Source organism: Oreochromis aureus, linkage group 16, assembly GCF_013358895.1.
Source record: "Oreochromis aureus strain Israel breed Guangdong linkage group 16, ZZ_aureus, whole genome shotgun sequence".
Classification (NCBI taxonomy): Eukaryota; Metazoa; Chordata; class Actinopteri; order Cichliformes; family Cichlidae; genus Oreochromis; species Oreochromis aureus.
The window spans coordinates 10,344,242-10,361,002 of record NC_052957.1 but is presented as its reverse complement, the minus strand read 5'-3'; the positions used below and the strand labels follow the sequence as shown (position 1 = coordinate 10,361,002).

Here is a 16,761-nt window from a genome sequence, read left to right as displayed (position 1 = left end):
CTGTAGTTCCCCCGACAAAACATATTTCTTACCAATGCCTCCGCCGCCATGTGGGGGAGCTCCATACCGGAAGGAGTCAATGTATGCCTTGATCTTCTCCAGATCTGTACAACAAACAAACAGAGGCTCAAAATTTTCTAGTGTTGTTCCGCTGGTTGCCAACAGAGGGAGACAAATCATTTGAATTTCACTCAATGCTCCTCAAAAAGAAACGGAAACATCTCTTTTTCTTACCAATCTGATGGTGGATGGCTCTTTCTGTCAGCAGCTGAGCATCGTGGACTCTCTGAGCTCCGGAGAGAATCTCTTCTCCTCTCATGAACATGTCATAAGAGTTGGAGTATTTCTAGACAAAAATAAAACAAACTCAGAAATCATGTTTTTCTCACATCTGATGATGAATGGAGGGGTTAAAAAGAAAGAAAGAAAGGAGGGAAATTAAAGTCAACCAGACAAGGTAACACTGGCAGAAAAAACTTGGGTAACAACAATGTTTATGACAGATAATGAAATGAAACAGTATTCATTTTTTAAATCCAAATTTTAACAGAAATATCAGTCTGGCAATTGAAATTTACACAGGTAGCATAAAAAATGTAGTAAATTGGCACTTTGTGGCATTGCTCATGGATGCTGATGTTTTTTCTTGACTTGTCGGGACAATATCAAGAAAAGAAAAAAAAAAGCATTACGTTTTCCACAGGAGCCACAGCGCAAATTTAAGAGGCTGGTGTGTCTGGTATGTTTGATGTGTGAGTGAAAGACTTACAGGGTTGCTTGGATCAGGCATTGTGTAAAACGGCCTAACAGCCAGCGGGTACTTATCAAGCACATAGAAGTCAGTATCATACTGTGGAGAGGGGAAAAAAAAAAAAAGAGGAGTGAGAGTCAATAACTGCATACAAAGGGATTAATAGAGACACACACGTATCCTCTTCTTTATTTATGTGATGCAACTGTGAGCTTGAATAATAAAATACTTCTTCAGGATACTGTAGAGTCTTTATCTTACAGCATAAAGCAGCTTGAGGTGATTGACTTTTACTGAAGGAGGTCATCTGAAGAAGACTAACAGCTCATATATACAAATTCTGGAGTTCTAATATCCAAACTGGCTTTTTACTACTTTTAAAAATCACTTGTGTTTTTATCTGACCTTCATACATAAAGGCTACGTGATCCAGTGTTGGGTCATGTCACGTTCATATTTTTACAGTCTGACATCCAATGAGTGAATCACATTTGAAAACAAACCTTTTCCTTGACGAGGCGGCCAAGCAGCTTCTCATTGGGTGTACTACAAAACAACAAAAAAATACATTGAGTTTAATAAAGACAGACGCATCTCACATTGTGAAAATATTACTTAAACTGATTGTAATCAGTGAATCATCTACAGTTATAATTTCTCAGACTTTTTTTAACGTCACTGCTCCAACTGTACTGCAGATTACAGCTTTGATCACAAGGATTACTTAAATGCTGAGTTACTGATCTGACCTTTCACATCCTCTATTAAACACATGTTACAATTTACTTCTGCTTTTATCAAAAGAAATCATCTGACAAGATGAGTTGGTTGTGGGGAAAAGGCTGTGTGATGTATTCTAACCTGAGGTCATCCTCGTCACCCATTTCGACCCCGGCCTCACGCAGCATGGCCACGGCCTCGGTGTACTCCAGCCTCAGAGTCGGCTCCAGGAATTTGAAAGGCTCACTCGGGAACTGCTTATTCACCGTCTGGATCTCTGTCTGGAAGCTGACGCAGAGGCACATGCATGGTTGAGTTTCCAGAGAGTTCAGAGGATATGACGCTAACTTTAATTCATTTTCCTGCGAAATTTCCCCAAACCACTAATTTTTTAACCCAAACATAAAACTTCACATACACTAAGTTTAGTTTTACAATCGTGATTGGTTGTAATGGTGATTTATGTCTATGCAAAAAATACTTGTTACACATGTTACTGTGAAAAAGGGTCGGATCGCCCCTGATTTCTTCATATTTTGCTTCCAAGGAGACATGCTGTCTTAAAAAGCTTTAGAGTGGTATTGGGTAATGGTTCTCCAGGTTTTCTGAACCACTTTCAAAGTTTTTCTGTGGACATTGATGGTTTATTCTCTCATTTTATGTCCAGTGGTTGTAGCTGGACTTAAAATGACTGACCCGTGAATAAAACACTGACCCATAAATAATTAACGTACAAAAAGCCTCCCAACTCAAAGGACCAACCAGTGTTGTGTATAAACATAACAGACAACTTAGCAAAGAACCAATCTAAATTGTATCTTTGTGCACTTTGTTAGCCTGATGCAACCCCCCTCCATTTTTTCCACTGTTTTTAGTTTAATCTACAAAAAATGACAACGATCACACAGTTTGATGGGCATAAAAGGGTAATTTTGCACTAAAAAGGTGATTCCTAAAGAGCTATTAGCCAAAAAACTTGGCATAACTTGGCACGTTGTGGAGTATGCACCTAAAAAAATGTAGTAAACTAGACAAGTGGAGGACAAATGAAGAAGTAGCAGGTCTAAAATTCTACATGAAAAGAATCTGAAAGTCATACCCTTAATAAACAATTCAGCCAAGAAGTGAAACACGGCCTGAGAAGTGCATTTTTCTGGAGCCTCATCAGAAAAGATCTCAAGAAGCCATTTTAAAGGAGGGTAATTTGTGATAAAAGGCCAAACTACACAAGAAATGAACTGAAAATCATCGTCTACAGATCCGATGGACTGATGAATACATAAATTTGAAATTCGGGGCTCAAATTATTGTCAACACACATGGTGGATGTCACAAGAGATGCCCATTTTCCTAGAAAAAAATAATAATATAGAAACAAGGGGTGATGCAAGACTTCCGCACAGTACTTTACAAACACAAACTCCAATCTACCATCGAAGGACTCACAATTCTGTCCACATAGAGACAAATACCAGGCTAATTGTTCACATAACAGCCCACATTTGAGTCTATTTTCCGGGCCAAGCTGTCCTTTCACAATGCCTTTCACTAATTTCTGATTCTTTAATTTTTTTATATCACAATCAGAAACATTATGACACCAAAGAGAGACTTTTAACAACTAAATTATATTTTTTAAAGACACCTAACAAATTTCACTTGTATTTACTGTGAAATTAAAAGGAGATGACAAAGAGAGCATGGAAAGGACAAAGTCATCCGTGCTTCATGTGTTGAAACAGAAGTACATAACGCATGCAAAATACTTTCACACGTCAAGGAAAACAGTCTGGAAAGTCATGAGAACAAAGGGCAAAAAGTCAAATGGGCCTAAGAAAGAGGAACAGTGGTCACAACCTGAAACTAACCAACGTCACAGACATTAAAAAGGGAATTCAAATTAAGCTTGTTGACACCTTACTCAGTGTTCCACTGATTTAACGTGGTTTCTCAGGGGATTTACTTTATAATAAAAGACTTGTAATCACAAAATAAAGCATGAGTGGCAACATTTCACTGCAAACCCCCTTCTGAGTTTTCACTGTAATAAATACGTCCAAAAACCACTGACATTCACAGACGTATGACGTCAGAAACGTTACAGTTTCCACACAGAAAGAGTTTCGCCCAGTATTCCTCTTTTATTTTAACCTTTGATGTTGAAGCTCTTAATGCCTGCTGTACCGAGTTCCACCACACGGAGGCAATAAAACCACATCCTATCGTCATCTTGCTGGCAGTTCACTAAACAGTTGGAGTGGAAATTGCTGACATTCATCTAAGCAGACAGCCATATGTGATGACATCTAATTAATCTAGATTTAGCAGTTATAGTTTTACTTAGACGTACACACTTTGACATTTTGCTGGCTGTAAAACAAAATAATTCAGCTCAAGTGTCAAGCATGAGAATAGAAGTTGGTCTGCAACACACCAACAGTTTTAGGTTCATCTTTTACCTTAACTCAATAAATGTGTATCTTACTTGTCTCTCAAGCCCTTGAAGATCTGCACCATGGTGTCAGTGATAGAGTCGATCACTTCGTGGTAATGGTAGTTGAATGCCATCTCAATATCCAGACCCACAAACTCGGTCAGGTGACGGTGCGTGTTGGAGTCTTCTGCCCTGAAAACTGAAATGACGCTGATTTAATAGGAGTGCCTAAACAAAGCAAACTGCGATGGTGTGGAAGCAACGAAAGGTTTCTGCACATCTCTAGGAATACAGCGTCATTTCCATTGTACTCTAAATTCCTAAATTTGGACGGCTCACAAAACAGAAGCTCATATAAAGGATCATCAAGCTTACAACCTGGCTTCTGAATCACCGTAAAGGTTTGTGAAACAAGGACGATGTGTAGATGAGCGGCATTGAAAGTTGACGCGAATCAAAACGCTTATATCACTGTGAAATGTAGGTGGGTGCTTGCACTATGGCTGATTGAGAGGTACTTTATAAACTGTATGAATGCAGCTGCCAATAAATAAATCCTGACTACTGTATTATTCTAAAGCAGAGTACTTTTAAGTACTTGTATGGTGAATTAATAACATCATGGCTTCTACTTTCATTTAGTGGGAGTTAACGGTCATACTCGAGGACGGCTGCTCGATGGTTGTTTTTACAGGTTTACAGACTGCCAAAAGTGTTCTTAAAAAGGCACGGACACATCTGAATAAATGTGTTTCTGTATCTACATACTGTGGCTGGATTACCTGGAAACCACACATGTGTACATGCACACAGTTTCACAATGACTGAGATTCAGAAAATACAACCATGCATACAAAGTTTTAATCAATTGTGTCTGAAACAAAGTGTAAATGTTCATTCCTGCTTTTGTATTCACACAGTGTTTGTCTAGAACCTGGAAAGTATTATGCGTCTGACCCCTGCATATTTTTCAACAAACTGGAAAACTAAAATGATTCCAAGCATAAATATGGAGATGTATGCTTCTCTGCAAGAAGATATGCTTCACGTTTACCTCTGCTTCTTCCCTGGTGAACCTTTTTTTAGTTGATTTCAGACAGTGGCGACATAGTTGTAGAAGCTAAATTTAAACATGTTGTACTTTGCCACTGGGATTTAGAGGAGTGTTGATCCCACTTCTCCTTACATGCTGAATCAGTGAGTCTGTAACTAAGGCAACCGTGGTGAGGACATTGTTGCCTCAGAAGCAGTAATGACCTTAAGCCCTTTGATTTCTCTGTGGTGTTACACACAACAAAACAAAAACCTCAGTCCAGTCAGTGGAATACCGAATGTGGATCCTTCTCCCAGATGTTTTATTTGATCTTGGGCGAGAATCCTGTATCGAATGAAAATCAGATACGAGTAGCAATCTAAAAAAAAAATAAAAATCACGACTATGTATAGAATAAATACTTTATGCACACAGATGAAGGCAGAGTTTGCTTAGATAATCAGATGGTGGCAGTGTTTGCTTGGATTTCCCCTAAACTCGGCTCTATAAAGTCTTTTACAAGTCCCACTGTGTCACTATCACACAGCTCTACAGCAGCTTTGACACAGTAAAAGCATCAGAGGGAGGTCTGTTAAACTTTAACAGTCTAAATGCATTTAGTGACATTTTAAAACCGTTTTCACTTAATAGGGTCTAAATTTTTCATTATCCTCTTGCGTCTCTTTTTTCTGTTTGCCAGTGTATACGGCGACATACTGGGGGGAGGGGCTTACCTGGACCTACACAGAAGACCTTGTCAAAGTCAGCACAGATGCACATCTGCTTGTAGAGCTGAGGCGACTGGGCCAGGAAGGCGCTGGTTTTAAAGTACGACACTGTGAAGACATTTGCTCCACCTTCACTGGCAGCTAAAAATGGACAAAGAAAATTTAATGACAAAGAGAAAAACATGAGAAAAACAGCTATTACAGTTAAATCCTCACCCATCCCACCTAATGATATATACTGTGAATTTATTAGATGTTTCAGTAGGGACTATAATTGGCTAGCATACACACAAATAAATACCATCATTTTTGTAAAGGCCAGGCCTCTGATAATGGTTGGAGAGAGTCCAGTGTAAAAAAAACTGGGGGAAAAAAGTTTCACAGTAAAAGTCTTATGACATAACGGTCGTCCATTGAAACACCCAGGCTTTTAATTTGAAACCTACAGAAATTGTAGTTTGGTTTTTTTGTACATGTTACTGTTAGATTAGTGACGCTGTGACACTACGAGTGCATTTTATGACCATCGCTAGCAAAGAAAGGCGTGTTCGGGGAGATGCTGACAGATTGTCTGCTCATTCCAGACAAAGGCTTGTGATCTCCATCAGGAACTTTAATAGGACAACCAGGAAAGGCTCAGAAAAGACAGTCATTATATACTACTTCAAAAACTAGACTTTCCTGCCTCAGATACAGAGCTGAGGTCAATAAAGGAATGATGGCCCAACTTTTTGACTTGTACACCAGAACAACCCATTTCTTTTTTAGATGAATATGTAACCGCTGGGCACATTTTTCAAAACAAATACAGTTCTCAGGACATCATGTCCCAGACTCTAATAACACGTGTCGCCTTCTATGTGACAAAAACGTCAGAGAGCATCAACTGATATTTTCACACACTCAAAAGGTGGGTGGGGATGTACATATAGGACAAACTGTTGACGCTTGCACCATGGGTGGTGCCACGCAGGAAGATGTGGTTTTGTGTGTATTTTTTTTCACAGGTGCCGCCAAAATAAAAGAGCGCCACTTTTGAATTTACCGTTCGAGTCAAAGTCACCATCATTGGCTCTTTAAGAAAAGAGGAAGTGAGAGTGTGGAGGTTTCACCACAGTTAATTCAAAATATGGGAGGAATGTAGGGGGCTGTGAACTATTGACATAAGACTACCGTGCTTCTGCTTCTTTTAAGAATTTATCTTTTTTATCACAAAGACTCCAAACGGATTATTTTAGATTATTAAAGCTTCAAACAGTACATTACATGTTTTAAGTAAAGGTTTGAATGGTTCAAAAAGCATGTGGAGCCTCCAAATTGAGTTAATGCTGACAAAAAATAAAGCCAGCATAAGAGATATGCAATTAAATAGTGAAAGCTCCAATAACTCTTTCTCCTGAATATTGGTGAGAAGATTTTTGTCTGAGTTCTAAGTTTCTCCCTTTCAGTCCTCCTTTTCTTCAATAAAGTGAGATGAGATCCTTTGGGATTGATCTTAAGGAAAGCCTCTCCTGTCAAATTAGAAGGGCCCTGTGTGGAAATGTGAAAGCAGAGAGGCTGACGTGAGAGCTGGTCGATGCATCGAAATTCCCAGCGGTCTGGATTAAAATCCTCATAAGTCTGAAACAATGAAATTCTCTCTAATACCTTACTGTCTGATGTCTCCTTTAGCATAGATGTGCATGACTGTGTGTGTGTGTGTGTTTCAAAAGCTTTAGCTGAACTTTTTATTTGTTCCTGATTTGAATTGTAGTCGAGATCAGCCTGATGAGGAAGTCAACTTACAACTGTCACACAATGACTCATGAAACACCTGTGGGCAGTGACGTGAAAACAAGTGTGCCTCTAGTGAAACATCTAATCAAAAATGATTCAATGCATGCTAGTCTCAGTTTTCCCACATGTCAGTGTGGCATGGGGTGTTTTTTTTTGTTTTTACCCGATATAATTTTCGGCGTCTGGATCTCCACAAAGCCCTTTTTGGTGAGGGTGTCCCTGAAGAGCTGGCACACACCTGACTGCAGGCGGAAGACGGCCTGGCTCGTGGTCGTCTTTTCAGGAGGATACACAAAAATAAACACCATCAAGACAGTTGCAGTGATTCATCTACGTTATTACACAACCACGACAAATGTGTGAAAACAAGACTGCCAGTTTTTTCAAGGACCTCCTGTCTATGTGAAGGGTGTGACAATTATTTGTTGGCAACGGCAAGACACGCGTTCAAATCCTGGAAGAGCCGCAGAAACTTAGAAATACCTTTACTTTTTACTGTGTTTCAGTATTTAGATTATCAATATAAATACCGAAACCAAGGTGAGGCATAAAACTGCTGTGAAAAGGTTACTGTAAAAACCTCATGCACAAAAGCCCCCAAGTCTCAACAGTTGGGTGACAGAGCATGTCAAAATGCCAGTGAACACTCCCTGAAATCAACTGACTCATCTGAAATGACCACAAGATCTCTACAACTGAACTTGTCTGGTTTTCAAGTCTAGTTACCGTACATCATCATGAAGTCAGACCTGGGTCTTTTCAATACAAAACGCACAGTTCTGCGTTAATTAAAGTGCTTCACATTCCGCTCTTTCCCATCTCTAGTGCCTGTCCAGTCCTGAATAGTCTTCGTCTGACTAACAGCCGGCAGACTCGAAATATGATCGTGTCTAAATACTGGAAAGCTCATTAATCTGCAGACAATGCTTCAGGGTTGTCTGGCTAAAACTTTTCCATCATTTACAATCTGGATACTTGACAGAAAGAAGAAGTGCAGAAAAATATACAACGTCGCTGCTTAAAACGCTTATACAAACCTCTTTAAAATGCACTGAAGCAAATCACTCATTCTACCATCACGCCACCTATGACTCATTTGTGTCACACATCACACATGGGGCTGTGCCCAGCGTTAAACGTGGGGAAACCGACCTAAAAACCAGACTGTGTAAGACCTCATTTAAAAATTCGAAAGCGCTTCCTGTTTACAGCAAGTCTGCAGCGAGTAGGCGTAATAGTGAGTGGGTTGGTGGGTGGCAGTTACTATCCTGAAACTGGCAGTTCTTCTGATGGTGAGAGGCCTCATGAAATATACCTTACTCTGGTATACCTCTCAATAGTTCATACGTCCTTGAAACCCAGCTGCGGTGAATACACACCACAGAATGGTTTCAAAGCTCAAAAAATGTAAACATTTGCCAGCATCCAATTATGGGCTCATCATCGTACTCAAAAGGCTGTAGATAGGTGTACTTGGAGGCTGACCACAGTCTAGTGCCGGCATCACTGTTCATATAGCCTGTATGTGTACAGTGTGTGTGGCAGTCAGACTACACCCTAACCCTTCCTAAAGGAACCTGAAATACACAAATCTGCATTAGGACATTTTGCTTTTGCACTTCAAAATCACAGCTCTCTTCTCTTCAAAACTTTTGGACCTGTTCTGATAAAACGCAACTGGCTTTACTTTCCATCTCTGACGCTCACATGTGAAACTCCACGAAGAGCTGGCGCATGAAGCAAAGGGAGAAGGGTGCGTTTGATGTGGATCTGAATCTTTCTTTAAAAATGACAGGACGGGGACTTTGTAGAAAATGAGTTCTCAGAGTTTTCTTCTTTCCTTCTGGTTTATGATAAAATTTGTTGTTGGGTGTCGAGCTTCTCTGCATTTGTAAAGCCAGCGACATAGGTAACACAGATTTATCACCTTTTTTATTTGATCTAAGGAAGCTGGATGCAGTTTTTACAGACCAAATATTATGATTAATCACAAAAGAGCATGAAATAGGGCTCATAATCAATCACATTTCTTACATCTTGAAGGCTAAGATAATGGGAGCACTAGTGTTAGAGGATTTGTTTGGACTCTATTCTACATCAGCCAGCACGTCCGGATGACAGTCTGAAACTGTCTGCAAGTCCAGCCGTCTTTTAAATCTAAAAGTAAACTTTTAAACTTTAAAAATGTTCAACTTAGAAATGGAGTTTCATGTGAACTACATAATTATCAGAGGCGTTTTATGGTTCCCTTCTGAAGAGTTTGCCAGTGTGGGAAGCACTTTATAGCTTCAGCGGGCTCTTAAGAGCAAAACTGATGACAGACCCAAGTCCATGAGCTCAAAGTGTACAGTGCTGCAGAAGCAGGTGTTGTTGTGAAGCTTGTGAACAAAGTGGCTCTGTGCTGTGGTGTTGCTGCCTTCCTGCCAGTCGTATCTTCCATGTGGGAGGAACATATCAAAACAATGAGACACTTTGCGGCTTAGTGTCTTCTGCTGCTCGCATAAGTTTAGCACATCTCCCAGCACTGCAGAAGATTCATATCACCAGCCCACTAAATCACAGCCTTTTCTCTTTCACTTTTAGAGGTGCGCTGGTTTGTTGTTTGCACTCCTTCACAAATATTTTACATTCACTCTCCAACAGCCTACATTTGCGGTAGAAGTTCTCTGTACTAAGGCACAGAATGTAAGCTGTAAAATTATTGTTGTTATAATGGCAATACATTTTTTTTTTTAAATCCATGTATTTCACCCAACTATTCCAGGGAGACATTGAGGCAACCTCAAGCCTTCGGGGAGGACATCCTCACAAAGGAAGCACCCATAAAGGATCATAGTGAGAAGGCCTCTCAAATTTAAAATCTTTATCAACATCTTAGCTTAAAACAGCTAAAACCTCATCATTAATCAACTGCAATATGACATTTATCAAACCAAATGCGAATTCTCACAGACTCACATGGTCACAGATGATAGAAACTTACCCTGAGATCAATCACTCTGTTGTCCAGCCTGGTGTCCTGGTTAACTGTGGCTCTCCCTTCCTGAAAACAAACACAAAAAAACCACATTCATCTTACCAAAACCTCCGCAGCCTATGAAATATTAAAAATCATTACTATTCATCTCCTTCTCTTCACACAGGAGTGTTTGCTGTCAGTGTTATGGAAGCATTTTAGAGGCTTTTCACAACTCACAGGGAAAAACTATAACAAAAAAAAGAAAAAAAAGAAATACAAATCATTTTTAGCTTTAAAGCTATTGGCAGCTTGCAAACCTAAAACAATGCAATCAGTCTGCAAAAACCTTCCTGGGAACAATGCAAAACTACCATTCTCCTGCAGCTTTACCACATCTACCTACTTAGCTCAGTGAGTATAACAGAGTCAAGTGCAATAAAAGACACCTGCAATGTGGGAGAACAGGACAAAAAGAATATAAAGGAAAAAGGTAACAACTGAAAAAGTAAATGTTTCATCACAGGAAGAACCGCTCCTTCCAGGGTCGTGGATGTCAGGCTTCCTGAGAAGACCCACAGGGGTTTGAGCTAATAGCCTGTGTAGCCACATCCTGCTCCAAACAGCCACACGCAGAGGGACAAAGTGTTAGATGGGCAGACAGTTAGACAGACAGGGCTGTTGAGGCAAGTGTCTCTGGGGAAAGCAGGTGTTGCTACAAGTGTGTGACTGACATGCTGAATCCCAACAGAAAACACCTGAGACGCTGCTACAGCTGCAGATATTAGCTTACTGGATAAACAATGATGGGCCCTCAGCTGTCTTTGGTATTGATGAGACTCATATTAATGTGCATGCATCTACAGTGTGATGTATAATTCCACAGCAGATATGATGGATCTAAAGCTACGAAAAAATGCCATCCTGCCGTTTTATGCGTTAAGCCGATTCAACGGCTACATCAGCAATGTTATTATTGAAAAATTCAACATTTCCACTTTGTGAATCTTGGAGCTGAGGCTGATCCTCTATACTAGAATAATCATTTTTTGGAATGAATCAGGAAACAGAGCCAAATGATTTGAGCTGGAATTCCGTTTAGCCATCGTTTTTTGGTGCTGCTAAACCAGCAGCCTCAAAGGTTTACATGTATTTCTAACCACCTATACTGCAGCTAGGAAAAAGAATGGCTTTTTAAATGCTTCATGATTTTCTTGAATGATTCTGCATCACTGCACAATTCCTTAATTGCAATTCAGAGAACTCCCTCAACACTGGCAGCCGGCTCTTATAAACACTGTGCGATGAAATCACCATTTGCATGAGGAGGGTGATTCAAACAAGGTGATTAGGTTTAATCAGCCAATCCTTGACTCTGCCAAAAACACAAATCTCCATTCTCCTCACTGAAAACAGTCTCACTGAAAGAGCGCCGTTAGATCTCAGCATGCACAGAATGCGTTTCCATTTTGCTTTCGATATAAAGTATTCAGATAAAAACGGACATAATTGTTCATTATTTTATATTCATTGTGTAGTCAGACCAAACCCATCTGTGCACTCCATGACAGTGAATGGACTCTCACACACACAGTAACTATCAGGCCTTGGTTTTTTTACAATGAGAGTCTGCTTTTAGAAGTTTTTAAGATACCTAAAATGCTACCAATGATGTCCAAATGAATAATAATTACTTGGCTAATACTCTGACTGCACTTTGACTTTGGGCAAAGTACGCTTTCCACAGCCCCTCATCCATCACCCCATTCATCCTCACCTCTTCTCCCTCTCCATCAGGCCTGACAGCATCCTCCAGCTGCAGCGGGAGACGAGGCTCAGCCTGGCTGATGACAAAAATCTGAGAAGGGAAACAGATAAAAATCAAAAAAATGTAAAAGTGTGACAAACCACCGATGTTTTTATTCGATGCTGTGACAATGGAAAGTCCCTGGACTCCAGAAACAGGCGAAGAAGGTGAAAACGAAAGGGCCTAAAAGCTGCATCTGTTAAAACCTCATCAGTGTGTGAGAAAATCACCTACGTGCTGCTGGTAACCATGCCTGACAACTGTTGTTTTGTGTTTTTATGTTTTTCATTTACATTGGCCATCATAGCAGAGACAATCTCGTCCCATTCACCAAAATTTGATGCATTCACTACATCAAATTCTTTTGCAGTGCAGTACATAAGAGTAAAAAGGAGCCTTGAGGTGACTTTTGTTACATTTTCTTGGCATATAAATAAAATGGATGTTACTTAAAGCTCAGATACTGCGTTAAATCAACAGTTTAAAAGGAAGAGTTAAATGGTCAATGCACTACAGTGAAAACCTCTTTGGTACCTGCTTGAATAACATGAATTATGGATGCTCCATTGTCTGGGTGCGTACGCACTGCATGTGCTGGGAGGCAAAATATACAACCTCTGGTATTTTTATTTATATGTGTAGGAGACATCTGCGGCTTTAAAAGCAACTGTATTATCTTCTCTATGTTTACATGTCTGTCTGCTAAGAAGTGCCCATTAATGACTGCAGTGAAAGTGCCAACCCTTTCAACGTGGAGCTCGACGTCCTGCTGGGAACAGCTCTCGATCTTCTGCTCCACTTTCCTCACTGTCGCCTCCACATCGACGATGCTCTCCTTGGTGATGCTGGTGGAAACATTCAGGGGGAGGAAAGTGTAAGTGATGCACGCTGGTTACAAAACAGATTTATCTGTTTGGAAAGACGAGTAACTGTGAAAACCACATATCCGTTAAAGTATGTGCAATGCTTGTAGACACGTTTTTACATTTTTCATGCTTTTATGCACCGAGGATAGTGCGGGGTATACGGGTGAGTGATTTTTGACTGGGCGGTAGGTTTTTTAAGGGTTTTTTTCCCCCCCTCATGTGTTTAAAAATAAAAACAGCACTGATATTTGCATATGGGCTAATTGACATACCGCAAGAGCTTGTGGCGTAAGAAACCACGTTGCCCTGTTCATAACAATCGTGAACGTGAGACTACATTAGATTCAAATTAACAGGCTGCAGCAAGGCAGAATATGCTATTATTTTCATCTTTTTCATGTTTTTTTAAACAAATGTTGGTGATTGTTTATCTTACAAGGGAAGAAAACAAAACAAAAAACACCTGCAAAACCATTTTACCCACTAAAATTAATTTTAGGCCCCATGTGGTGAAATTTCTATCACCACATTATTTTTTCAAAAGGTGTTTATTTAAAGACCTGGGTGAGACTCGGTCCATATCAAACAGCTAAGCAATTCAACAACAGTTTTTAACTCAGCTGGAACGATAAATTATAGCAATGTGCACAATCTTAACTTTCTTATTGGAACAATAATTTCAGTCACAAAGGAAAAATAAACAAACACCAGCGCTGGGGCTCGAGGGGGGATTTGTCAGCTTTGATAAAACTTGCCTCATACTACAGCTCCTGGAAAGTACCCAGCTCTACTACAAAAACTCTTTGACTTTGAGAGCTGGGGTAAGAATTTCCCTCATGTAAGCCACAGCATACCAGGGGAACCCTTTCTAATTTCCTTATAATCAGTTTTAAAAAACAGTGCAGCATCCCCCTGCACAATCTCCTCACTGAAACCCAAAGTAACATCTGAGGTACAACGCCCACTGTCTCACAGCAAACGCCCAGATGGGAAACCCGCTGTAATCCACCACTCGTTCTCATTACAAAGCAGTAATGAGGGACCGAACGCTGGGGTACCGCCGTCCCTTCGGCCCCACGACAGCTGCCACCAGACCCAATCCCCTCCAGTCGGAGATCAGCTAGATAAATAAATCCCCACATTAATAACCTCCGCTGCAGGACAAAAGTCTAATGACAACACACTGAGCGCACACCAACAGAAACAGATTCATTCAACACAAGAAGGAAGGAGAAAAGGGAGCGAGCGCTCGAATCAGTGATCCAGGAAGGACAAGCTGACTGGTTCGACAAGGCTGCCTCCAAACTGCCTCTAACTTTAACTGACTGAACAAGTGCTACAGCATTAAATTCCTGGCTATAGTCTCTTCCAGATTTCTACAGCGTCAAAGTTATAACATGTATCAACTTATAATACCCCAAGAACCAACAGTAAAATCAGCATATCACTCTAAATGTCCTCATATCAGCATTAAAAAAGGAGGTTTCTCGCCTCCTGTCAATGACCTCAGAGGAAAGAGAATCTCATTTACAGGTCATCCTTGTAAATTAGATTTTAAATCTCAATGGGTTTTTCCTTGTTAAATAAAGTAATAAATAAATAACCCCCATCGGGTGATGACACGTACCCTTCCCCGGCCACACAACAATTATGAAAAATAACTAGTTTTTAACATAAGTGTCCCTTACTCTGCCTCTAAAGTGATTTAAGAACCCTGCGAGTCAGTTTTAAAATCCAAATCTGTGTACATCCAGGTACAGTGCATCGTCACAAAGTAGTGCCATTCACAAAAAAAACAACCAACAGTTTTAAAAAGCGCTCTGAATTAAACTGACCAACTCCACAGCAAACAACTGACATGTTATTCCATTTCAGAGCTCAGCCACAATTTCTTCGCTGCTCTACATTCAGCACTTGAGAGGTACTTGAGAGTAAAGGTTGAGCACAGGCAGAAGATCACTTAATTAAACTGTGAGAATGGACGGATGATCACTTGGACATGCAATACAAGTAAGGGGATTCTCAGCAATGCAATCTCCGCCCTCAGAGCAGTTATGAGGGGATTTACTTGTAATCCAGGGTCTCAATCAGCTTGTCAATCATCAGACCACTGAAACAGTCTGAAACTAAATGTGCGCCACAAAGCTACAGGAGTGATAGTGCCACCTGTTCTTAGAGATACATCTAAAAACAGAAGCACAGCAACAATGTTGTTTTGGAAACCTGCTTGGTAAGCGACTGCAAAGTGGTATGACTTTGCTGTTGTTTAGTTTTGATGTAAGATGGTGTTGTCCTGACAACCATGTCATCACTTTCACTTGCTGTGGTGTTAGGCTGTCAGGTGGCGTAAGATTGCAAAACAATCCAACTGTCCGACCACAACATTGCAGAACAAGACTGAGGAAGTGCTGCACATAAAAGAAATCACTGGTTACAAAAATATGTCAAAGTGCAAGGGAAACACTATTTATATATAAATTTATATATAGAAAAAGGCACCATCTTTTGACGTATCCCCATTTTCAAAACATAAAAAAAACAAAAAAAAATTGCCAAGTATTGTGTAGGTCCCCTATAAGCTGCCCACACAGCTCAGTCCCACTGGGGAACATGTACACTCTACAGGAGCTCGTGTGGTTTTTGGGACCTGGATGTTCGGTTCTGTGGCGACTTTGTGGCTCAAGCATTTTTCAGAGCATCCTCTTGAGCTTTTTTTATGGTCAGGCTAAACCCTTGGCTTTTTTGTAGTGTTGCTTGGGGTGTTCTGGGGCAGTTTCAGTACACACCGTCCTAATGAAGGAGGCTGCTGCTGTCAGGGAGTGTTGGTGTGGATGTTAAACATTTCAGTGTAGTATACCGGGGATTACCACAGCAATTGAATTTTAAATACATGGTTGGTGTTATTCATTTCATCTATCAGGGGTTCAAATGTTGAGGCTTAAAGGAAATTACTTACAGTTTGGAGCTGCAGACCCCTTTCTGCCTGTCTTTGGAGCTATTTTGAAAGCCCCAATGCCATATTACAACAGCGGCAAGAAAAAGGCCAGCTCAGTGACTATAAAGAGGAACTGTGGCTGTGTCAGGAGTTGTTGATACTTTTTACAAAGTTAAGGTCAAAACTCTGGTGTAAGCAGCAGTGACTTTGACTTCATTAGAAAAAATTTGCCTGTGCCTGGGTTAAATTTCCCCTGAACCTCATGATACCGCAACAAACTTACACAGAGATCTCAGGGCCTCATCTCTGAAAACATGAACATAATGCGTGCGTGTCAAATGGTAATTTAGGCACATGCTGCCTGTCATCAAACATTTAGCAGCTCCGACTTGTTTACATACGGCTCAGACAGCTGTGTACATTAAAACCAACGTTCATTACTTACATCTTTCATCAAGTCTCGTGTTTTCAACAAACCGTAGCAAAAGAAAGCCAATGTTATCACAAGTATTACATGAAATGAATATTTGTTCAGCGGTTAGTTGTGTAGTCTAATACAACAGACTGTTTTGAATGTATTCAAGGGTGGATCAAGGATCAAGGTAGGAAAAACTCTGGGGAAATGCAGCGTGAGCAGCGCCCGCTGCCAATGAGGTCACCGTCTCGAACAGTTACGGAGGCTGACGACACTCCAAAGACGTTTGGCAGTTTTCAATCAAATCGTCTCATGCCAACTTATAAGCCTCACATGTTTA

The 16,761-nt window shown here is 40.4% G+C and overlaps 1 protein-coding gene across 1 annotated transcript in view; it reads right to left on the bottom strand.

Moving 5' to 3' along the window:
• Positions 1–16,761, bottom strand: part of dars1 (aspartyl-tRNA synthetase 1) — a 32,231-nt gene that overhangs the window by 637 nt on the left and 14,833 nt on the right. The window contains exons 7-17 of the mRNA XM_031735122.2: positions 12,948–13,050; positions 12,176–12,256; positions 10,426–10,485; positions 7,606–7,717; positions 5,673–5,807; positions 3,957–4,104; positions 1,613–1,759; positions 1,255–1,297; positions 770–850; positions 235–346; positions 33–104 (exon numbers count right to left, since the gene is read on the bottom strand). Coding sequence (XP_031590982.1) covers positions 33–104; positions 235–346; positions 770–850; positions 1,255–1,297; positions 1,613–1,759; positions 3,957–4,104; positions 5,673–5,807; positions 7,606–7,717; positions 10,426–10,485; positions 12,176–12,256; positions 12,948–13,050 — 1,094 coding nt within the window. The remainder of the gene's footprint in view (positions 1–32; positions 105–234; positions 347–769; positions 851–1,254; positions 1,298–1,612; positions 1,760–3,956; positions 4,105–5,672; positions 5,808–7,605; positions 7,718–10,425; positions 10,486–12,175; positions 12,257–12,947; positions 13,051–16,761) is intronic.